General features: G+C 44.7%; 2 protein-coding genes across 2 annotated transcripts; both read right to left on the bottom strand.

The window, feature by feature from the left end:
• Positions 1-14,881: 14,881 nt before the first annotated feature.
• On the bottom strand, positions 14,882-16,688 carry N7539_008622 (ankyrin repeat domain-containing protein; the record flags this gene model as incomplete). Its single annotated transcript, XM_056938217.1, has 2 exons — positions 14,882-14,976; positions 15,218-16,688. The coding sequence occupies 2 exons, from the start codon at positions 16,686-16,688 to the stop codon at positions 14,882-14,884; spliced, it is 1,566 nt and encodes a 521-aa protein (XP_056786599.1).
• Positions 16,689-22,499: 5,811 nt separating this feature from the next.
• On the bottom strand, positions 22,500-24,024 carry N7539_008621 (uncharacterized protein; the record flags this gene model as incomplete). Its single annotated transcript, XM_056938216.1, has 2 exons — positions 22,500-23,487; positions 23,696-24,024. The coding sequence occupies 2 exons, from the start codon at positions 24,022-24,024 to the stop codon at positions 22,500-22,502; spliced, it is 1,317 nt and encodes a 438-aa protein (XP_056786598.1).
• Between the last annotated feature and the right edge of the window lie 1,471 nt (positions 24,025-25,495).

Below are 25,495 nucleotides of genomic sequence, written 5' to 3'. Positions count from 1 at the left end.
ACGCGCGGTTAAGCACTGCAAAGCACCCAACATCAAGCGGTTGTAGTAGGTGCGATGAATGCGAAGGCATACAAAGAGGAATGATATTGTTTTCTGCGCAGATCCGGTTAAATTGGGGTCTAAGATGGCTTCCATGGCCGTCAAGAATCAATAGCTGAAACCGGCCTCGTACGCGCGAATTCGTGTGTGGGATAAAGTGCTTTTGTAGCCAGCGAAGGCTAATCTCATCGGTAGTCCAGCCGTTATTCGAGACCTCAAACCGCCAGTCTTTTGGTAGGTTATCAAACCAACCCGCAATGGCAACTTTGCCTTCGAAGATCACGCATGGCGGTAGCGAATAGCCATCTGCGCAGATTGCTTCGACAGCAGTAACCCATTCGCGATTTCCTGGCTGTAGAATAGATCGCCGACCGTAGTATTCTGCTCGCGTAACCACTTTCTGCGCTGAAATAAGGCCCATTGCAAATCCTGTCTCATCAAAGTTGTAGATATCCTCCGTTTGTATACCGTTCTCATCTATAACGCGCTATACGGTCGCAAACCACGCTCGTAGCGATTTCGGGTCTTCGATTAGGGCGCGCTGGTAGTCGTAGCGTCTCGAAAAGCGCGAGCGGAGCTCATCGCGGCGATTGACCAAGGTTGACGTCCAATTCACGCCTACAGTAGGCGGAGGCTGAGTCCCGCACGCAGCCAGTAGGATATTAGCCATTTCTCTCACAGTAGAGGGCCTAGGCGCTGCTCCACGTAGATCCATAGATAATATCCATTCAACAAGCGAATCCTCTTCAACTTCAGTCAATTTGCATCGATGGTGGCGCGTATCCACGCGCGAGGAAACGCCTTCGGCCCGGTCATGTAGCGTAGAGAGCGGTATATTGTATAACCTCGCTGCTGCGCGTAGAGATTTGATATTGCCCTGCTTAAGATCCTTAAGCGCTAGTAGGATCTTCCCCTCTTGGCTGGCCGCTTTTTGCCAAGATTCAGTGCGTTTTGGTGGCATGGTTGCTGGTAGTAGTTGGGGGTATAGAGATAGCGACGCGTTTTTGGTTGGGTGTCCGGATTAACCGTGTGTCCGGTTTAACCGTGAACTACGTTATCCTTTCAATAATTGAGGGTGGTCAGGCTACTTTATCAGGCTCTTACAGTGGCGCCGCAAAAGTCTGTGACCCCTTAGCTGACCGCTCTTATTCTGCCGATAATTCTGACGTACTAAACCTCCAAAAAATAATCAGATTAATTTAACAACTAACTAATATTTAGTATAACAGCCATCAGATGCAATAATTGCCTGTACCCTACGTGGCATACTCTCTGATAGGCTCTCTAGTACACTAAGATCAATTTGCTGCCACGCTTCCTTCGCTGTATCAATCAAAATAGCTAGGGTTGTATCGTTATTTGGCATATGTAGTAAATCAGGCCGAATCTCATAGATCTTTTGTTTAAGTAAGGTCCAGAGGTTCTCAATCGGATTAAGATCTGGTGAACAAGGCGGCCAAATCATAATCTCACGGCCTAGATCTGTGACGAATTCGCGTACAATCTGAGCCGTATGAGTTGGAGTATTATCTTGTTCAAAGATTGAAGCTGGGTCGATAAGCAAAGTAGGTAGGATTCGTTGATATAAATCAAGAATTATAAAGCGATTAACGCCTTGACGAGGAGATTCTAGGTCTCCGTATAGGGCTATTAACGCACTTCGACGAAGTGACCCAGAAAATGCAGTCCAAAACATCTGTTTAACCTGGAATCCGCGATTTGGTGTTGTCTGGACTTCGCCTTGGACTGCCTGGTCGGATGGACGAATGAAGCTATACGCTGGCCGGTGCCCGAAGCCAAGCTCAACTGTACACTCCTCAGACCAGAATAGTCGGTCAAAATCTTCCTTAGTGTAGTGTTGATACCGGATAGCCCAGGAGAGTCGGGTAGCAGCATGCTCGGGTTTTAGATATGGCCTTTTCATAACTCGCCACTTCCGAAGACCCTCGATAGAGAGTAAACGTGCGATCGAGTCTTTCTTACACTTATGACCAACCTCAGAGAGTAGATCATCGTACGACGCTCGGGGATCTTCGTGGATCTTTTGAAGGATCTTTTGACGGTCATCTTCATCTAAGATTTTTGGGCGCCCAGATCGTGGACAAGTCTCTTCCTTTTGGCGAGTTCGGGACCGTAAACAAGTCATTTTGATAGTTGGAAGCGGAAGATCTAGATATTTTGCGTGGATTTGACGATAAGACCACTTTGCGACGTCTTTTAATATAGTAATCTGAGTGCGTAGATTCATATCGAATTCGCAGTTCTTGCGCCTTGGCTGTACGCTTGTAGGCTGCGTATTTGGAGGCCTAGGGGCAGTAGGAGGAGGCCCTCTAGGCACTGGAGGGCTAGGCACTGGTAAACCTGCCCTGCGTGGTATCGTGGTGTGGTTGATGGTTAAAAATTGGATATAACGCGATGCGCGCAGCGCGAATCGCGACTACACGCGGTTTAGTGAGCTATAATAGAAAGGCGGTGCTGCTAGCGGTCAATCAGGGGGGTCACAGACTTTTGTGGTGCCACTGTACTAGACCACGTGACCGTTATTGCGTGAAAAATACACGACTCATAGTATGAGAGTTGTATTCTAGAATATAGAACCATCCACAGAAAGCGGGTCTGGGCAAGAATGCTAAGAATAACAGCTGTTTTCTCGTCTGCTTAAGGATATATTTCCCGTGGGTCAAGTCTGATGAATTTCAAGGTCAGACTGATTTCGAGAAATACTGTATGGATAAATCATGGTAAAGCCTGGTTGATGGTAGGATTCACAAATGTTAAATCAAAGACTATCATGATTCTAACAGCTGGACATCTCGGTTTTTAGAGTATAAGTATGATTAAAATTCATCCATATACCGTATTTTGAACTCTATTTGTGCAAATTGTGAGTATAGGGAGACGATGATGCTTCTGCATGCGTGGATACATGCTTGGGAGCTATATGAACTCGCGGGCGGAAGAAGCACCAAGCAGGTGGCGCGTATTGGATTGAGAGGAAGAAAATAATGGTCTATTACTAGCCTATACGGCGACAATAAAGCAGAACCACGACGTATTGATCGATTAGAAACATCCAGGAACCCTCCAGAAAGTTACTCGATACCATTGGATGTCCACTACTATGATAGACGTACCTACTGGATCTGCAATGACTTGCCATACAGTTCATCCTATGTTCAGACCATGTGGTGTTCATATATGTGGATTGTGCTCTGTTCAATACCGCGTGATGTCTATGTCTTTTAGGCGTATAACGAAAGGAGCATACTCGTTCAGGTTAGGTGCAGGTGGAGTAAGTTTGTGACAGCGGTGGGTACTCGTAACTTTTTGGTCTGCGACAAATTCGCAGACCTAAATATCTTCTAGATAAAACTGACAAGAAGGGAGTCAATCAGCCGCCGGAGGCGAAAACCCGACGGACAGAAATTCTGTGAACACGAACTAGAACTGCAACTCCTCGCACTCATGCGTATGGTACCACACTTTCAAAGGGAAAGCACATTAAAAACCCCGTGACATCTGCTCGACAGATATCGCAAGTGTTTATCATTCCATCTTTCTGTGCGCATGATTTGCAGACCAAATGACCACATTGGATCATCGCCACCCAGGAGTCCGGTTGCTTCGAGCAGACTTTGCACTCAAAAGAACGGCCTGTCTGTTGATTATAGCGCTTTCTCCTTTCTTGCCAAAGGTCTTTTCGAAGGTCCTTAATCTCCTCGTGTAAATCGCAGACTAGCTGCTGGAGATTCTCGATAAGAAGATTCTAATCCGTTATTAGATGCAAAGCCAGGGGAGACGTGCGAGACCAACTAATCTAAACAGGTGATGCCCTTGATCTTCTATAACTTCGAGGGACATCTTTTCCGTTGCTATGGTCGCCCCAGAGATGTTTATCATCTCATCTATCATAGTCACTGTTGGTTCCTTGGGTCAAGGAGAGCTAAGTATACTTTGTCCAGTCAACCCAGGGTGAAGAAAGATGAGTGTCGGAAAACACCACCTGGGAAGGTGGTGTGTTGGTTATGTACTGAATTATATAAGCTCTTTAGAGTGCAGCACTATCAAGGTTCATGGAAATGGCAAAAGCTGGCCCCATTCAAAGCGCATATCGCTCCCAAAAAATATAATCCTCCTTTGAGACAATGGAAATCCCAGCTTTTAAGTGCAATTTTTATTTTGTAAATCACGGACGTAATTTTAGGGCACAGAACCAGGAGAATCTGCGAGTACTGGTATATCTACGGAAAAATGGTCCACGAAAGCTATTCTTAGTCATAGACAGTGGCGGTTTGACATTGTATTCGCCCATGGAAAGATTCACTACGTCAAAGTGTGACTTCCATTTGACAAAGATTATACTGTCTCGTCCAACCCCCTACGTAGAGAGCAAAAAAACAAGCAAGGTCAAGTTGGTGAGCTGCGGGGAAAGTAAGGCGCAGAAAAACCCCTAAGCAGAAACCCACTAGACCTTTGCATATGACAAGTAGCGAGCTGACATGAAGACATACCTTTGTCACGTATCATCTAGCATTGAAGAATCTCGTCAAATCCAAATTGGGAATCTAGTCATGCTGTTAGTCATGTGAACTTATATGATCAACCTCAATCTCGGATCCAGGTGTTGGACTACCTCTATTTAAGAAATGTTCTCACTTACATGTCTAATCTAGAGAATCAACTACTGCACCTGCTACTGTGGACGTACCGGTGAAGGGATTGTGCGAAGCTTAAGTAGAGATGGCACGACAAACTGAAATAGTCTCTTCTCAGGAAGGCCGCTCAGGTTTCGATAAGTCTAGGGACATGTTGTCAAAGGCTATTGGTAACTACAGCATGGCATAATCTCGGGTGTTTGATGATATTTCAGAGATGATTTATAATATGAGAGACATTCAAAATGATCTCGTGGTCGGCCTAAAGTCCTGGTTGACTTCTACCGAAAAGATTGTCGAGCAAGGCCGCTGCCACGCAGTTAATACTCGGGATGAAATTGAACGAATTCGGCGCTCCGAGGCAAGCAGAAAACTCGGATCGTCGGTGCTACACAAGCAAGGCTTGAACAGGGAAAAATTACGTCAAGCTACCCGAAGAGGTTTTAGACCAAGGTATCTGTCTACTCCACGTGTGTGGCTGGCACTTGTATTGAGTTTCATACTTCTTTTGTGGCTTCCTATGTCTAATGTAGTCAAGGGGGACAACTACGAATGGATGATAAAAGACGATCCCCTGTTCTGAGTCTTCAGGGGTATCTTCTTCCACTATTGCGCCACAACAACCAATGGCCCGAAGCAAAGCAAGCGGTAATGAACTTGAGACATTTGGATGTAATCTATTTGTTACGGATGGATAAAAAGGATTTTCGCTCCTTTCCTAAGGATAAGCATGGTTTTGACGCAGTAGTGGTTTTCGTGGACCGCCTCACTAAGCGACCAATTTCAATTCCATGTCACAAAAATATCGATGCAAAACAAACCGCCCGTATCTTCGTCAATCATGTGTACCGGTGGACAGGATTACCTGACTCAATCGTCTCCGACCGAGGTGGTCAATTGGACAGAATTTTGCAGAATTCTGGGAGTTAAGAGGAAACTTTCAACTGCATATCATCCGCAGACAGATGGTCAAAGTGAAATTGCGAATCAGAACATGGCACAGAGATTAAGACCCTTTGTCAGTTATCATCAGGACGACTGGTCAGAATTCCTTGCAATGGTGAATTTTGCAGCCGCGGCTAACCACCGGGATACGATTGGTATGACACCCTTTTTCGCCGAAAGAGGCTACGAACCAAAAGAGTCCTTCGATTGAAAGATTCCGGAAAACCTTGACTGGCATAACCATGTGCGACCGAGACCTAAAGAACCAGAAGATGCAGATGCAGAAGCTTCTAAGTTCACCAGTAATCTGCAAGAAATTTAGGAATCAGTACAGCGGCATGTAACTAAAGTCCAAGGACGCCAAAAACTGCAAGCTAACAAGCATCGCCGACCGGAAGATTTTGAAGAAGGAGATATGGTCTACATCACGTCAAAAAATTGGAAAACAGACCAACCAGGACGTAAGCTGGCTCATCAAGCCTACGGACCATTCAAAATCCTAGATAAAGTCAGACATGCATACAAAATCGACTTACCGGCGTCAATGAAAGTGCACCCAATCTTCTCACCCGACAAATTACGCAGAGCATCCTAATCCGAACCCTTGAAGGGTCAACTACCGGATCCCCAGCCACCAATTGAAGTAAATGAAGAACCAGAATGGGAAGTCGAAAAAATCATCGCGGTTCGATTGAGACATCGAAAATTACAGTATAAGGTTAAGTGGAAAGGATGTCAACATTATTACACATGGTATCTTGCAAGAAATTTCAAAAACTCACCACAACGCCTACTGGAATTCCATCGGGAACATCCAGATCAACCAGGACCGCCCGAAAGATTGCAAATCTGGACCGAATCAGCACTAAACGATGAATTCGAGGTGAATTCGAGGATGACCACCCAGATGACCACCCAGATGATGACAACCAGTTGACTAACCTGGTGGACCAGGTCCTTTTAGAGAGGAGGGTAATGTTACGAGTTAGCGGGAGTTAGCGGACTTGGGTTGCGGACTTGGATTTCTTCTGCAGAAGAAATCAGTAGCGGAAGGAGGATACCGAAGGGAGATCTCGTAACGAAGGCTTGTTCCGGTGATCTCATCATCTTAATACCTTCTGCAGATTAGATCTCTCTTTCCTTTTCTCCCTCAGGCTTTTCGACCTTCGTTGAATACACAAGTTGATTTCGAACTTATTGGCACGTAACAAAGATCGGATACCGGGCGAGTAAATGTGATACCGATTGGATCACGAAGGCATGAGTACTCCTGAATATAGACAGCACGTATACGGGGAGAAAGACGATGTATATGGTGGTTGAAATGCCGCTTGTTCCTCAACAGAACTTGAAGTCAGATAACTGATCAATTACGGAGGTCAAAAATCCGTAGGATATTGGTGATAGTAGCGGGTGCCGCTTTGTACGCTCTCTGGTGGTGCTATCCTGGCTTATCCGAGGGGTGTCCTATCCGCTGTTGAAAGTAGTAATGTTCACATGAGACAGATCGATAATGATATATGATATTCGTAATAATACGAGGATCTCTGCTGCTAAGCCTCCCCTCGAGTAACGACTATATAATATTGATCATGTAATCTATCTAGCCCTTTAGTATCCGGTTCTTCATTATCTATATCGGTAATCGGCCGGCACTCGAGGTGGTATTCTCTATTCTATTATTATTTCGTAATCTTTCTGTATTTTCTTTCCGATAGCCAACCTTCGTCACTCGATTGGATCTTATTTGTACTCTTTTATTTTTCTAGTCGGCGATTATTCTAATTCGCTCGGTAAGACTACGTATAGCGTGAGCGTGAGAGATGCTATATCATAGGGGAAGCCCCTCTTCCTATTTTTGAAAAGCCATTATTCCGTTACCGTATGATGAGAAAAAATGACGTTATATTTGAAAGTCGATTTGTGCGTTGGTCTATTAAATACCGACTATTATCTGGACCCCGAAAGTAACTGAATAACTATACTGTGTATGATAAGGAAATAACTTGTTCTCTTGATTGACTGTATTTACTTTGCTTAGTAAAGAATAGGCAACGATGATATCAAGGTTAGATCTGACTGTACTTGTTCTCCTTATCTTCCAAGTTTCCCGTCATAAAATATCTTGCTCTAAATTGTTACTATAAATCGGCTTAATTCCTATACCTAAATAGCGGAGGTCACGACGCTTACTCTTTGAATAAATAATCTATTATAAATCACCTTTTGAGATGGTAAACTTACAGTCTGGCAGTAACGTGCGCAATTATAAGTAAGGCAGATGTGAGGTGAACATACTCGAGGCTAGAGGACTAGCAAAAAAAGTAGTGGTCTTAATTGGCGCTATACTGAGTTTCTCGGTAATGTGAGTAAACCTGAATCAAGCGGTACAATCCACGTTGCTAAGAATTAACCTAGTACTCTCGCCACCTCAATTTATATCGCTAGTATACCGGAGATCATGGTCGAGTTTCGCGTTCGAGAAACCTTGGCTATTCTACCAGTCACGTTGTACGGCTTAGGATTCGTGTTCGGGCTAATATGCACTTCTGCCTTATCAGAGCAATTTGGCAGACAATATATCTACATGGTCTCGCTTTTCTTACTTACTATTTTCAGTATCATGGGATGTTTTGCAAAGAACTACTGCACAATTGCAGTGTCCCCTGCGCTCGCTGGCGTCACCGGTTCGCCGTCTGTCAGCGTATTCGCTAGCGTTTTGAATGATATGTGGAACATCCCTAGTAATCGGCTAGGTGTCTTCGCCTCTGTTATGTACGGGCTAGGAGGCGTAATCGTACTATCTCTCGGCCCTATTGTTAGCGAGTCTGTTGTGGCAACCTACGGTTAGCGATCGTCGTTCTGGTTCATATCTGTGCTGGCCGGGTCATGCTTTCTTGGCATGGTGTTCACGCCAGAGACATTTCAGAACGAGATAGTGCGACAGAAGCAAAATGCGCCACGATGAGGACTAGTGAAAGCACTCGTGCCTGCGATTAGGCGCCCCTCGGAGGTGCTCTGGTTCGAGCCCGTTATCTGGCCGACTGCGCTTATTGTGAGAATAAGCCAGATCGTACTCTTTATTCTTTATGTCAGCCTACTAGTGATCTTGGTACAGAACTATCAGTTCTCCCCCTATCATGTCGGACTAGCATTTTTACCGTTTATGGTAGGTACCCTGCTCGCAGTACCTGCGCTGGCTATACAAGATCGATGGAATCGGTCTCTACCTTAACTAGCCCCCGAGGATAGTCTTCTTGGAGTTAAAGTCGTAGGGATCTTACTTCCTATAAGCCTAATCTGGTGTGTGGTCTTATTAGCAATTACCCTCTTATAGCTTGAAATAAAACTAATTGGTGGCTAGGCTTAGCTGGACTATGCGACTAACGGTCTACTGGATCTGGCCTCTTCTTTCACTTATAGTGAATGGATAGTCATTGTTGTACGCCAGATAGGAAAAGCTTTAGAAGGACTCGTAAACTTTTATTTAAACTGTCTGCGTGGTTTCAAGGATCTCAAGAGCTGAAGAAAAGAGAAAGAAGAAGAAGCTACAGTGACATCCCAAGTTTTGAGGTGGTGTGCGTGGTGTGCGTGGCACACGTGGTGGGCGTGTCTCTGTCCTCCGATACTGATTTCTTCTGCAGAAGAAATCCAAGTCCGCGCTCGGCTATGATTTGGGAGGTTGTGAAAAAAAGCCATCCACGAGTTATATTAACTTTACGCAGAGTCTTGTCCGTCGATGGCGTTCCCGAAATATCTAAGTGCTGCTAGCGTTACTGTCACCATCATAGCGACTGGTGTCCCCTAGGGTAATGCTTGCACGATTTTTAGCGGCAACCAAACAGTCTTACTAAAGCATGAACGTATCCTATATAGGGTCTTATACTGCTTATAACGTGGATTTCGAATTGGGCTTTATGGGGGTTTTCGCGCCGACTGAATGGAAAGTATTTAGCTAAATCTAACCACCGGCGAAACTCAGACTTTTCTGCCTTGGGATTTTCCTAGATGTCACACGGGCTTGTAGTATGGTCGTTTAGGTTATGGGGTCGCTGGAGGTCAATGATTACCTGCAAGAAATAACTCACAGCTTCTTAAATATGACAGTTTGAGGCGAGATTAATCTGGAAGTGGGCGATGCTATTAATAATATCGGAGTCGTTTAAAAAAAAACATAGTAGTAGGCCGCCTGAGCGGGCTCTGATGGACAACGTTCAATTTGATACCTAGCCATGGCTATAAAATATTTGAAACATACTATTTATGTCACGGCGCGAGTCACATATGGTGACTCGAGACGATTCACGATCGAATCGACCCCGCGCCGCCTTAGGGTAACAACCCTCAAGACATCATGTGGGGTTGTGGGGACTCGGTACACAGGGACCCCATGTATATATTGTGGAAACTAGGGGAGAGTCTACCCGGACTCCAAGATTCAGTCTTTGAAATCAGACCCTATAGACTTGGACTCTCTGCCTAACCAACAGGTTCTCTGTCCTGCGATACAGACCTTCTAACAATTTAAGTATCTTTTCTATTTCCGCTAAAGTTTAAGAGCCTCGAATCATATAAATAACTACTGCTAGATTAGTTTTTCACCCTAGATAATGATACCATAAACCGCCCTTCGCTGGTAACGCCGTCTCCCTTGAAGTACACGAGGCTAAATATTGCCTGTATTACACGAAAACGCCGACGCATTCCTCGCTAATTACCATACTACGAGTTTAAATATGTGTATCTAAATAACACGTTGTCTACGAGTGGTGTCTCTGCAAAGAGGAAGCGGGTTATCGGTCTTGCTTGCGTCATCGCTACAAAGACTGTCCTCGAATCAAGGTGGAAGTTGGTCATGCATACTGCTTTTGTAGTCGCCACGCTACGCATAGCTACCAGACCGAGAGACAATTCCGAAAAGCAATGAAGAAGTCCCGGAAGTTTCTAGCAGAAGAACGTCCTAAATATAGAAAATGGTATCGATTTTTATAGCGAAGGGCTGTACAGATACAGAGAATTATATTCGAAGATTGCGCACAATATCTCTATTTTGTGCTGGGTGTATGATCTCTACCACCGGTTAACTACTGATTTAAAAAAGCCCTTGTAAGCCACGTACTACTATGAATCAATAGGAGCGGATAAATCCACGTTGAAGACGTCTTCCGGCCTCTGGATGTGAACAATTGTCGGCTGACATTTTGACCGAAGCTATGACGTGGTGAGACATTATCATTAGTTTCTCTTTGGCCAGTGGAAGCCTTTATTGCCAATACGAGAGACTGATGGTGGGAACTGACTTGAAATTACATTCTGTGCTTGAGTATCTGTGGCCTACGTATTCTTAGTACTTCGACCGCCAACTTCACCAAAATCTGCATGACTTTGGTAACTTCACTATCATCAACGCCATGTCCTATTTGATATAATAATTATATACAGACTTGACTTGACTACCAATCTAGCCTAGACGCCTTCGAAATTTAAGCCCCCTGCGCGTTATCTAGGTCTTCAAAAAGCTTGCTGGCTATGTGGGGTGTCTTGGATGGTGTTGAATCAGGCTCTAGAGGCTGTATCGATTTTAGCACTTTTTACAGCCTTTTTCGCCTATATGAGTCCTCTGGCTCTCTTATAGCCTGAATACTATACGTTATATCGCATAGAGATGTACCGTTATCATGGTTGATCATATTCATAGAGCTGATGTGGCCGATTTAGCTCTATAGAGTTTATGCAGCCGATGCAGCTCTATAGAGTTGATGCGGTTGATATAGCTCTATAGAAATAATGCGGTTGATGCAGCTACATAGAGTTGATACGGTCGATATAATTAATTCGATTCCAATCACCGGCCCAAAGACAGTATACGTTATTATAACGCACAAAGTGCTGCTTACAGGATAGGAAGGGCTTCCTGTCCAGTGGCTGGCAAAGGTGCGTTATATATATTAGGAAACCAATACCTTAGATCTTATACTCCTCCAAGGCTCTAAATTAATGTCTACTGGATTCAGCGTATCATGGCCTCTTCCAGATAAGGTAGTAGAACTCTAGTAGTAGATTTTCGACTACTTTGAGGATCTATACTAAGAATGATATGATCACGTAGGGTAGTACGCGGTATAATATATCACCGCCCAATTACGCTGATGTTTAGCTTTTCAGCTTGATGGTAGGCTTGAATAGCTTCAGGAAGACGCCGCTCACTAATTTTCTTCGATTTAAGCATGGTGGTTGGTGTAACGGGGTAGTAGGTCTTAGAGATGGTGAAGTTGGCGGTTGAGGTGAGGATGGCGGTTGAGGTGAGGCCGCCGCCTACCCACAACCGAAGGTAGTGGGTGGGTCGAAGTACTAAGATTACGAAGGCCACAGATATGTGTTTCAGGCGTGTGTAGTGCTTTCTTACTGGTCAACATTCCTGCATCTTCCGGTTCTTATTGTGTCTCTGACGAGATTAATGGACCCAAATCAAAACCAAAAAAAAAATTAAGTCAACAATTGGCAAATTCAAGACGTTTTTGATTGATCAAGACCAAATTTTTGATTGTGGATACTTGAGCTGGCAGAGTCCTTCAAAAGTGGTACGAGTGATTTTCCAAACAGTACGCATCACAGTGGAAAACCACCATTTGACGTTTCTCCTTTTCGATTTGCACCCACTCTTCCCAGTAAATATTCTTTCTGAGAATGTCTATGCTAGGGTCAGCAATTTGAGACATTGTTGCTTAGATAGTGATAGAATACAGAAGAGAAAGCGGGATGTGAACTTATACTGCCTAGGCCGGGCCGGCGCTACGGTGTGATCCCATAGAGGTACGGGATCAACTGACTATATATACCGTTGCACGGCAAACCATGCCATCGAATGATTTGGCATAGACATTTTGGTCTAATAGTAATACCATGTGAGCAACGGCACGGGTGATTCCAACTGCACGTGACAAGTATAGACAAGTATAGTATAATCTTAGTTGAAATTTTTTACAATAGAAAGATTTTTGAAACTATATAAATCATTTTAATATTTACTAATGATAACTGGGAAAATACCCATCATATATAATTATTAGAATGATGTCTAATAAGTATATAGTAAAGAGGGGAATGCTCAAGGCAGTCTGATCTCACCAGACAGGTCGAGTCAGAGAGGAACCAAACCAAAACCACAAGCAAGCAAGTCTCAGAATCCTTCAAGGTAATCGTGTAGTCCGATATCAGGAACAATGGGCAGGAATCAAAAAGAGTGAGACATTGCAAGTGTAAGGAATTTGACTGTAAAGACCGTCCTCATACTCCAGACCAAAACTGTTGATCAGACCGAGAGGTGGTTGATGATCTTCCTAATCCTCAAGGACTAAATAACATCCCCTGGCTGTAAGACCATCAGGCACCCGTACCTGTAAAACTACTTTAAGTACATGCAACCGAATACCCCACTACAATATATGTTCAATTATATTTCAAGATATTTTATAGAATATTCAAGAATCTACTATAATTCTATATTATTCTGATGATTTTGAATAGAAAATTAGAATAACCTAGAAACTTTAAATAGTTTTTCATTAAATTTAATAGAATGTACTTTTTACTTAATTAACTTGAGTTTAAAAATGTGAATGGCTGTAGCAGAATTGATTCAATTGTACTAGGCCAACATGCTGTTTACAACAATCTTAAGGAGGGAAAGAAGAAAGGATAGGAGTCGGTCGCGGTCCTCAACAGCGTCGATCCTATCTCGGGTAGGACCCCGCTCAGACCCCTTCTACCGAGGCGGTATCCGGAAGGCCATAGCATATGGTCAACCACCGGGCTCTGGCCCGTCACAAAAAATTACTATTCCTTTAGTATATACTCTAATAGACTGACGTATTTTAAGATAAACTAATTATTACTATTAAAATTAATGATATATCTCTTAGAACCTAATACTATCTAATACAGGTTCGGTTTTAGCTTGCTGTTTTAGCTTGCTGTTTTAGCTCGCTGTTTAGAAATTATAGGAAAAACTAGTATATCTGGTAGGTACGGGATATTTTCAAATCGAACTTTGCAGATCCATCAAGCGACCGCTATTTCCGTTCAGCCGCTACCCTTTTTTCTTCGGGATACTTCAGTGATTACCGGTATATCCTTAAAATTTCCGTTCAGCGACCTCTGCGCAGCGACCCCGCGACCCATGCGCCCCTGGTTGGCTACAGGAGCCTTGTTTGCAACAGAATGTTTGTGTGCGACGAAACATGTCAACGGTTAAACGCCATTCTAGGTGAAGTTGAACAAGTTAAACAGTCTAAGATGTAAATGTATTTATTCTTGAAACACGCTTGATCAATAATTATTGTATTTGCCACTGATTCGTGGAATCTGCTGGCAGTATCCTCCACAAACTATCTCAATGTCGAGCGCGTGAGAGAACGACAGGGTTGCGGCAGGATGATGGACGTCAATATGGCGGCCTTCGTATTCAACAACCTAAACACCCTATTTCGTGTAGTATAGAAAAGTGCTCCATTGAATCAATATCTAGGCCTTTTCGGATTTTCTGGGGAGTCTCCGATTGTATATCGAGCGCCGTCTCGTTGTTCAAGGGGTGTTATAGCTCATGGTGTTGTGAATGCAATGTATTTTTTAGGAGCGCCCGGAGATTCTCGGTTAGATTGACATCACGCGAATTAGGAAGCCGTTCCAAGGTATCATATCCAAGCTTGTTATATGTTCCCGGCATAGATACATGAATGGAGGAGTATATTTTTTGGAAATATCTGTGAAGGGCTGTAGCGGAATTGATTCAATTGCACTAGGCCAACATGCTGTTTACAACAATCTTGAAGAGGGAAGAGTCCACATGGTGTTCTTCTGCCGAAGAACACCGGGTTCTTTCTGCCGAAGGCGGTGTCTATCCTCCGTTCGCCCACACAATCCCTTAAGGCCATGGCACATGGTTTATGGCCGGGCTCTGGCCCGTTACAATATCATCATGACCAACATTATTCAAATGTGTTTGCAGGACTCGTCGACAGTAAATAGAAAGATTACTTGCAATGTGCGAGATTTTTAAAAGCAAGGAGCCTGCTTAGCTAGTAGCTCATTCTAGGGAGCAGTGAAGCGTAAACTCTAGCTCTGGAAAAGCAAGTCGGGCCTTAGGCCTCAGAAAACCCAGGGCCAAACACAAGCGATGATAAATTGAATAGCAATAATCATAAGAAAATTCATTAAACATCCGCCGAGCTGGTCTTTGCTGATTACAAAGCTAGGGCGGGTACTCCAACAGTCACCTCGGCTCTGTTCACGATGATCGACGATTTTCCCGATATCGAGCCACAGTGAGCTAAACCAGCTGAAATTGTCAGCAGCGTCCAAATGGTCTTTTTTCACTGATTCCACATCAAATAGTAGCGATTTTTGGACAGCTGTGAGAGCGGAGTCAGACAAAAGACCCATAAAATCTTTGCATATTCTGTAAATAAAGTAATACCGCTCAAGCCTGATTCCATAATCGATGATTTTGTCTCCATTCTGGCGAATCTCACTTTCCAACCCATATACAACCTGATGTCTTAGAGTCAATTCCAAAATACCTCTCTGCCAGGCTTCCTGGTCCGCGCCACCCTCGGTCATCACTTCTGACTCGAGCAAGGTCTGAAGAATACCGCTTCGACAAATGGCCGGAATCTTTGCGTCTAGCAGCACCTCAGTAAGCTCTTTATTGCTGTGTTTTAGAGCTATATTGAGAGGCCCTACTTTCATAGAACATCCAGAGTCTGGGCCTTGTAAGTTTACGCTTCGTAAACCCGATATGACGTCTTGATCCTCCAGCATTATCTGGACTGCAGATGTAGCATTCGCATTCGAGGTAGCACACGTAACACAAAAGGCGGCGTATAGGGATTCCGCTGTGGGTTTCTTCTTTAGGCGGTCTATGATATGATTCAACGCTGTGTCGCTGAGATCAGACTCATCTGACACCAATAGGTCAGGATTCCATATAGCCCCGTTATCGAGCAAAAAGTCCATCATCGCAAGTTGCTCATTCATCATGGCATATGACAAAGGAGTTTCCGTTGGATCACAGTCTGGATTAATACAAGCACCGTTCTGAAGAAGAAGCTCGGCAACGTCCTTGTGGCCATGTCGAGAAGCAGCACAAAGAGCGGGACCCGATGGATTAGTATAAGGTGTTACAAAGATTTTCCAGTGTCGCTTCTGTTCTTTCCCCGCGAGCAAAATTTTCAGTATCTCGTGATGACCTCGTGTTGCAGCCGCATAGACAGGCGTCATGTCCATGCTGTAATAGGTGATTTGCTTTTCTTCCTCTTCTTGCTGTAGAAGCACTTTTACGACTTCAATATTTCCTAGCCAGGCCGCGATTACTAAGGGATTGCTTCTAGTTTCCTTGGAATCTTCTTGCTCTCGCTCCAAGGCAGCCTTTTGAAGTTCTTTCGTGTATTCCACATCACCCACAAAGGCGGCAATGTCGATAGCTGTCGTGTTTTCGCTCATATAGGGAACTTTTCCTTGCTGTCTGTCATATTTTTCATAGAGAGTGTAACAGTCTTTCTTATTCCTTTCATAAATTTTCTTTCTTTTATTAGTTGAGCTGCTCCCATCGTTAGAGTTGTGTTCATCATCAGAGTCACTTTCATCGGCGGGCCCTTTGTCCCAGTGATGGGTCTCTTCGTAATCTTCAGAGTTGGGACGAAAATATCTCCAGGTAGCTCGTTTGAACTTAATGACATCGCAAAAGGAATGCCCTGGGTTCGCGCCGAGTTTGATCAGATACTTGATTGTACCAAGCTCATTGGGAAACTTCAGCACGGCGTACTGCAAAGCTTGATTGAGCGTATCCTGAAATTGAGTTGCATCTGACGAGGACTTGAGCCTGTCTAGCACTTTTCCAATAGACGTTGTACTGCGGAGGCGATCACCGTTCTGAAGTATATCTTTCAGTGATTGAGCAACTTTACAATACTCAAGGTCTTCGGATAGAAGTTCGCGAGGAGAAGTCATGGTGCTGCTATCCTGTTGCAATTTCGCATGGAATGGATCCATTCTCTGGTCAAAGGAGGCCTTTAAATACACTAATATTAATCGTGAAATCGATACTACGGATTTACTGAGTATAGATGGCTTAATAGACTGAGGAGTCTATTACTGGCGTCTAGCGTCTAGCATTGGCGATTACGTTTACAGATTTTCAGTTTTGAATTTGCCATAGAAATTGGGAGTTCAAATTGGCAATTGCAAACGGTCGTTGAGTCCCGATTCGGGTCTGAAAAGAGAACCTTCTATTGAAATTATGCGATTGAATTTCCTCATGATGATGTTGTGAGCTACGATCTTTATTCCAGTGGCACATATTTTCTTCCAGCCTCACTCATGATACGCTGCTCCCTAAGTCGAGAGCCGAATATTGTTACATTTTCATTAGTGCTTTGAAAGCCGTCATTGCATCTCCTAGTCAATAAGTCCAAGATCACAACCATTGCCCACTTTTTCATTCCAGAACTAGCCAAAGAAAGGGTCATCAATACTGCGAGCTTCTGGGTATTGGCACCTTTCAGTTTTTGAATTTTAAGAGACATGACATTGCCTATAGAGCCTTTTTCATGCGGGCGGAATTGCGACCAGCGATTCAATGTGATCTGAATTTCGATTTTCTTTGGCGCAATTGAAATGGAAGCTTGGCGGCCAGTCAAATTCTCTTTTTTCCCTTTTGCCAGGCTTCTTTTGTTTAATAAAACTAAGATTTCTGCTTAGCCGACACCTAAACTCACGATAGCTAGTAGAGATTCTCGTAGTAGAGTAGACGTCTATGGATCTTACATCAAGTGACTTCCATTCCTTAAAGTGTAACTCTTGGTAAGATAAAACTGCTAGTAAAGGATCCGGCGGTGATCGCCAAGAATAACTTCACGAGGAAGCTTTTTATGAGAATTCACAACGTAAAAACAACAATCATTCTCCCGCATAGGTTAATCTAATTTGAGCCTTCATTGTTGGTGTCAGGGCTAATTCTGAAATATCTTATCTACGTGACGTAAGTTATATCTGTCCTGAATCATCTAGTCCTGGTTTAGGACGTCTTTGCGATTATTTGTTAATCGAAAAGTACCGACATTCTTTATTAATGTCTTCTGCACGAGCCTTGTGTCAACATAACGTATCAGTACACAAAGAAAACACAGATCTTTGAGAGCTTTGTAATTACTCTGTTCTTTTATATCGATTTTCCGTTAAGCACACAGTTCGGTAGGTGAGTAATTTAGAACTAACCGTGTTACGTATATCCTTTTTGTAGAGACACCGTTTTCCTATCACGTCACATCTCAAGGGCAAAATGATTCTATTTTCACGGACCTTCCATAAACTATTGATAAGGATCCCGCAATAACCCCTATTGATGGAAGGCAGCTACGCTAGGCGCAGCTGCACCATATAGGAGAGGGATGAGGTGTGAGATTGCTGCGGGGGAGAGATTCTACCTAGCTGTAGATTATGGTGAGCGGCAGAATCAAATGCCATACGAAACACCCATCAGTCGGGAAGGCTCTCCCGGCTGGATAACGACTTAAAAACAAACATGCCCGCAGATATAGTTCCATCGCGGCACAATCCTTCATCTGTGTTCCATCATCGCCATGTCAATTTTAATTTATGGAGTTCTGCCGATAAGCGATGGTTTTAGAGACGAGCTATCCTATAGTCGTCCTGCAATGACACAGCCCGACTTCATGGTACATTGCTCTGTGGATTCTTCCTCAGATCGGAATATTCGGTACCTGCTCTTTAATTGCAAGTCTAAAGACTCGGAGAATATTGCGCTCGGGGTATGCTCCTGGCTCTCTTTCCGCTCCTCTCCCCGCGTGTTCAAGTTCAGAATTCAATGCTGCGATCCAACGGAGGTGACGAAGAATGCCGCAGCGAGCTTCGTGCAAGGACTGACGGGAAGAATCTCGCCGCAATCCACCGTTGTTTTCGAACAGAAAGAGCATCATAGCTCTTACCACATGCCAGCTCACACACTTCTCATGCAACTACCCTCGGAACTCCGAGCCATTGGGGACACATACGTCAACACGGACCCAACCAAAGCCCTAGGCTACTATGATTCTGCCTCATCAGTCATGATACATTGGACACAACACCGCAACAAAAAGGCAACCGTCGACTGGATGAGTCTAATGTTTGACCTCGTCAGCAGTCGACTTGATATCTATATAAGACAGGATCGTATGATGGAAATCAAAGAGACTCTGGGGGATGCCTACAAAAGATCACTTAATCTAGCCCGTGATTGGTGTTCTTCAGATCTACTTGCGAAAGAGAAAAGGGTCATTTTTCTGTCTCGCTATGCGACAGCCCAAGAGATTTGGGGTAGCCCGGAAATTTCATGTATTTCCATCTCGGTTGCGCTCAAGCTTGATCCCGAAAATAAGGAACTCCGTCAAAGGTTGCACCAACTTCGAAGGTCGTTGTCCACGGAAGTTCACAGCTTTTTACGAGAATTTGGCGATATTTTTGCTGATCCAACGCCAAGCTTTGGTGCAGTTCACGAAGAAGATCTGTCCTTGCTCACGAAGAGAAGTTGCTCCATCTGTCTGGATCGGATCTCTGTTCATAGGAGTAAGGCCGTGGAAATTTCGTGTTGCAAACATATGTTCTATGAGGATTGTATTTTCAACTGGCTGAAGAAAAGTTCTGGCACTTGTCCAATTTGCAGGAAGGATCTCTAGTGGCTAGAACTTGTATGCAGGGTGAATGGACAGTTTCACTTCTGCTACATCCCAGGCTGGTTCGAATCACATACATACCTAAGCCAGAATACAGAATACGTATCACCATATCTCAGCGGGCTACGCTCTGTAAATCAAACTTGCTGGGCGAAATGCCTAGATAGATATATAAGCATGATAATCATCACTATGACTTCACGAGAGCTGGCGCAGCAGTTTATGATCACCGTAGCTGCCTTACGTCCAAGTGAGGCCCCGCATGGGAAAGGCGATTGATCAGAGGGGAGGGAGGCGTTTGGTATCAAACTTTCTGAGTTGTATTTGGAGATACTTTTTGGCTCTGATTGCATTCCATTACAACGATGTTTTCATAAACTAATTTTCCATGCTATTTACTGGGTATATTCCCCAGGAATCTTTATATTCCTACCCAGTGGATCGGATAAAGCCCATTCGGAAACAATTTCCAAGGTTCGATGATTGAAATACCTGTGAATAATGAGGATGGGTCGGGTGCCGTGTTAGCAGAGCACGGTAAAAGGCAATCAGCTACTTCCAAGTCATAGTATGCTCGGCGTCTTCGTGACCAGCTGGGCCAGAATGAATTGGTCCGCACCGAATGTGTTTCTGTAGCCTGCCAACGGTCGTTTGTATGGATCCACTCTCAGCCCGCCTCCGTGTTGCTTGCCTGAAGTAGACCATTTAAGATCCTCGAATGCCTATCGGACTGCAAAGGCTCAGTGACCAATTGGCAGATTTTGATAATATCTATGATCAGTATGTTCAAAAAGCTGTTCATATAACTAGAGATTTTTCAAATGACAATCGCCAACACCGCAAATTCAACAAATAAAAACTTTCAAAAATATCCTTTTCACTTATTCTTGAACAAGGAAGTCCATGCAACTGAAATGGGTGCGGTCCATCCAGCAGGGTCGAGTTTAGACTTTCGTCTGTGCTAGACAATGGATGCATCAGTGTCGTAGGAATGGGTACATCGTATAACTTCGGCTTTCTGGCGGCTTTCTTAAGGAGGGAGAAACTGACTAGTATCCTAATACTAGCGTTGGACGCGGACAGGTTTGATATTGTTCTTTCGAGCTCAGAAGAAAAGCTTGCAACATGGTGGCCGACTTTATCCGTTCAGAACAGATAATCTAATTCGGGAATCCAGCACGATATGGTAGCATTACTGTGGCGCGGACGTACTTGTTTTGAATCGTGCGATACAAATTAATTCATGTTGACAGCAAACCCGTGTCTCTCTGTAGCTATAATTTAACACGAGACATCCTTGTTCGGCTGTGATCCAGATACTATGTGGTTCTCGTTTCGTTATCACGAATGAAATACCCTACATGGAAAAACGCTGAAGGTGATCTACGTAGAATACACAAAAGGCAAACTAATTCTATAAAATGTCAGTCCATCGTGTACCACTTAGATTTCAAATCACTTTCTTCTTGGATGTGTCTCACGCTCCCGAGGTAGAATTTTCACAGACACACGGCTGCTTTGTGGAAGCAGTTGAAATGCATCTTTAAAATATACCCCATTAACGGGAAAGGGCCTTCTTATCTCCGCCAAAATATTTACCGAGATTTACTCAGAATAGAGCCATGGTCTTCTGTCAAGTGAAAACTCGTCACCTCATTCACAGCAGATAGAGATTCCGTCAAAAGGCCAATGTTGTCGTAGATGATACGCTAACGTGAATTCCTTGTTACTGGTAGCCATTCTAGGGCAGGTCCAGCCGGATGCTCCAATTCTTTGACAGTTATTGCGCCTTCATCTGCCGTATGTGTTCGACTAGGCTGCCTGTGAGCTTAAAGCCTGTAATGACCCGCTTCATTTCTAGTCACTAAGCAAGAAGATCGCGGTGTAGTCATCCCTATGGTCTTCGGCAAATAGAGCCGCTAGTTGTGTCTTTCTTATCCCTGACAGCCTGTGGGCAATCGCATTCTTTCGTAACCCAGACACCTAAAGCTTTAAATATTGTGACAATTTGTCTAGCTCGTCTTGCCGTCCAACGGAATTTTCGTAGACTGGCATGCTTTGTAGTTTGGAAGGAACCTGGAAACGACGAGCTACATATCTTGCAGGTAGTCAAAGGTAGCAACTAGTTAAGTCTTGTTGGCTAGGCATCCTGAGTAAGATATGTTACCTAAATTTGTTCAGAATTCTTGGACAGTAGGAGCATCTTTAACAGGGCGCGCGCTGCAACCTCGGTAGGAAGTTCTTTTGCATAGGCTGCAGCCGTGGTGGCCGCATTTCCCTGTCATTTCTTGTTCTCCCGCGAGTCCGCGTAGTCAAATGTCCCAGAAATGACCGGGACGAATGGTTCTCAGGAAGTCCCGCCACCTCCATTTCCACACATAACATCCGCCTCTCGGGCAAGTTGATCCCGATACCTACCATCTCTTTTCACTCGATCTATAGATTCAATAAGCCCGCGATAGATGGCTGATGCTTGGTGCTCTCCAGAAGGTGGCGAGTGGCTTGGGACTCAGTAGACTAGGCCCACGTGCAGAATGCGCACAGGCCAAATACTGTGTGATTACAATCCACTTGAACAAAATGGTCGGTCTCATGAACCTAGCGTCTTGCACCTTGTTGACCAATCCATCGATTTAGCGGCCTTGTATGAGATAATGCAATTGAAGAGACGGAAAAAAACTCAACAGAACAGTGGGAGGGCGAGTCGTAACTCCGGTGAACTTGAAATAGCTAGAGTCAACGCTCTCAGTTCTACCACTATATTCGCTAGTGTTAGGCGCTCCACCGCTAAGTAACCTATATAAATCAACTTGGACCACACCGCCAGTGGGTTCGCTCGGCTAGCCATTGTAACGTCTCCTAGTCGATTATTAGCCTGAGTGCTCATACCCGGTCACCGATACCAACCACAAGACAAAAGCGCATGGAGGGAAAGCTAGACAACAATTGGTTCACATAGGTCGCGGCTGATGTCGCGCCGTACGCTAGGGGCCGCAAAACAAGAATGAAATATGATCTCTGATTTTTCCATAAGTATATTGATTTCGAGCAGTCGGCAGGGCGGGCAAAGGCGAGTGTATGTCATCCAGCATTAGTCTCGTAGCCGCGGCTTCCACCAGGAAGGCACAGATCAAGCCGGTACGTATTCGTTATGAGAAGAGTTGGAATATTGCAGGTGGTTCCCTCTCTCGCGACTGAAAGGCCCCTGACTTCCTGATTCCGAGTAGGAAAATATCATCTTCGGCTGCGAGGCCATCACATGGTCTCGGGACTTCCTGGAAACTGAAATCGCTGTCTGGGATTGAGAAAGCGTCCTGTCATCGCCAACAAGATCTGGATCAAACCTCAGGATTTCATCACCTCGAAGAACCTCCGTACTGACATCAGCCACGGAGTCAAAGTCGGATAATATGCCGATATCCATGCCTTTCGAGGCACTAGCCCCGTCGTCGGTATCCACCAAATCACTCTTAGCATCGTCGTCCAAAACCGCGTCGTCAGTCTGCAACGCTGCGAAGCGTAGAGTCAAGAGCATCAGCCCTTGTAAATGTGCCGCAATGTGCCGGGCTAGAGCCCTCGCGTGGACTTGAGTTTGAGGTCTGTGACTTGGAGGGTTGGCATCGTCTGAATCCGAAGAGGTGTCGGAAAAGTTGGCTTGGGGGCTCGGGCGAACAGCGGTAATTGTCTCGTGAGTCTTCCTAGCATTTTTTGCAGTTTGCTGCTTCGACGATCCTTTTCTTCGCTTGGGAAACACCACCCCACCATGGTCTTGGGGTGTCTCCTCCACAAGGCAACAACACAGAAGACACTCGTTCCGAGCCCTTGGCTGCGCTATCCTGCTCTGTCGTGAGAAGGCTTGAAGTTGTTTACTTGTAAATTCATCAGCATGTGATTGTTTTAGATGTACGTGGAGGGCCTCGGAATTCCTGTAGATGTTCGACTTGAAGTCGCAGATAGTGCAGATCCAAGCTGTTAATAAGTAATTCTGTCGCTGCCATCGGTGGCCGTGTAATTCCATGTGCCTGAACCACTCATCCGAGGTCGAAAAGGTCGGGTGCCCTTCTGTGCAAGTCTCCGAGAGGCAGACGTAGGGCTTGAGGTCTCGATCTATGTGGCGGCTTGAATTAGTTAGCTGGGTTCATCTCCAATTCCATGGGATATGTGAGAATCTCCAAAAAGGTTCACATATACGGCCAATTGTGTTAGGTCCAAGACACAACAGAAAGGTCTGTGATCGTTTCAAAGACTCGTATGGCCCATAGTGTAGAAATCACCTACCGCTATTTGCTTGCCGAAAGTGTCTTCTTGCTGAATTGTTCAGAGCACCATTTGCAAGCGAAGACATCGCTACCTCCACTTGCAATGGGCGGTTTCGGGTAGTGAGCCCGATTCATGTGAATCGATAATGTCTGCGAAGGTGTAGGCGACGCTTCATAGGCCCGGATCTGATGGGGGTGAACACCGGATACGTCGGACTGAGAGGATGCAGCAAATACTCCCAAACGATCAGCTACTACAGGAATTGCTTCAGCTGGTTTGTTCACAGAATCTTCAGTATACGGCTCGTGACCAGGCGGTTCCATGATCATCATCCGTCCGGAATTCGGTTCGCCGTGGGTCCCTCGCTTTTCGCGGCGAGAGTCGAGGAGTCGCATTTTTGCGTATCTCTCTACCATTGACTTGCTTAAATAATCTTTCAGCGACCGATCGGCATCAGGATATAAGGCATGTAGTGCCTTCAAACATAAATCGGCAAATGAGTCGAGACCGAGATTTGCGGCAAAACCCCTGGCTCTCCATCCGTCGAGATCCGATCGGCGAATTGTGGTACCTAAGCGGTTGAGTCGAGAAAGTGTGTTTTCAATTGATTCCAGAGCCCTTTCTTCAGTGTGGCCGTGAGACCCGGCAAGACCTATCGCCGTTTGGTCTAATTCAACTTCTGTTTGGTCTTCGTTCATACAACGCTTCAGACCCCCGAGAAGGAGATCTAATAACCGAGCAACAAGGTCTTGAAGGTCTGGAAACTTTCGGAGTCTCGTGTCTAAGCCTTGGTTCTTTCTTGCAAATACACCTAAATGTGCCCTCCATATGTGAAATCGCTGTTGACATTCGGTAAGGCTTTTAATGGTCGTCTCAGACTCCGGCCTTGCTTTTACTAGGATTTCCTGAAGACCGTTAGACAGGACCACGTATTCACAAGCTAGCGTGTAGAGAACATCTTGACTATCAATACTCAACGCCATACTGGGAGGTGTTTGGCATTCCGCTTTGCTCTTATGGAGAGGCAAAGCACGTTACAGGCTTTTAAAGGGGTCCGACTATTGTGCTGACCGCCAAGCTAACGGGAGGGTAGTAGTGCGACAGGTACCTACCAAAGTACGCTTCCCCCGCTCCTAGCTTTCCACGTGATTTCCTAGTTCTAACAGAAGGCACTAAATATCACTTGCAAAATTCCCTTATGGGAAAGTCTCATTTGAACAATGACTCTCGTACATCATCCCTTTCAGCTTCTGTCCGTCGCATTTGTGGCGTGCGTAGCATTAAGCTAAACATATTATATACGGAAGTCTATGTATGATTCTTGGACCTTTCAGACAAATATATGTATAGTTTGCCATGAGATAAAGCGTAAGTTTCACCTTTCAGATGTAAATGTATTCATATCTGTAACTACTTAGAGTGATTATGCTACACTACACCCGCAGTCTAGAATTACTGTTTAGATCATATGCACTTAATAACTTATCCTATATAGATATGGTTGTTGAGACATGAGATTGTGATTTATTGCATTTAGTATGGTGCTTTGGGGTGGCCGGGATGATGTTACGTACCCTGCGACATGAATTTAATTCTTGTATTTTCAGTCGAATGGCATTGAGACTTCATAGTTCTTCGTCAGAGGGTATTGCATTTTTTCTTCAGCTCCAGCCCCTCAAAAAAACCATCTACGGCTGAATGTGGATGCGAAGGAGGATCCAGGGCAGCTGTGTTTGTTTATATGTCTTGAGGGTGAATCATACCATTCGGGTGATCGGAAGTTCGTCATTCTCTGTACGAGAGACCTGTAACTGACGTTTGGAAAAGGGAACTTGCGATGCGGCAGAAGTAGATCCTTTGATTGGA

Source organism: Penicillium diatomitis (genome assembly GCF_028827545.1).
Source record: "Penicillium diatomitis strain IBT 30728 chromosome Unknown utg000013l_segment0_segment0, whole genome shotgun sequence".
In the NCBI taxonomy this organism is placed as follows: Eukaryota; Fungi; Ascomycota; class Eurotiomycetes; order Eurotiales; family Aspergillaceae; genus Penicillium; species Penicillium diatomitis.
This window is presented reverse-complemented; position numbering and strand designations above follow the sequence as displayed.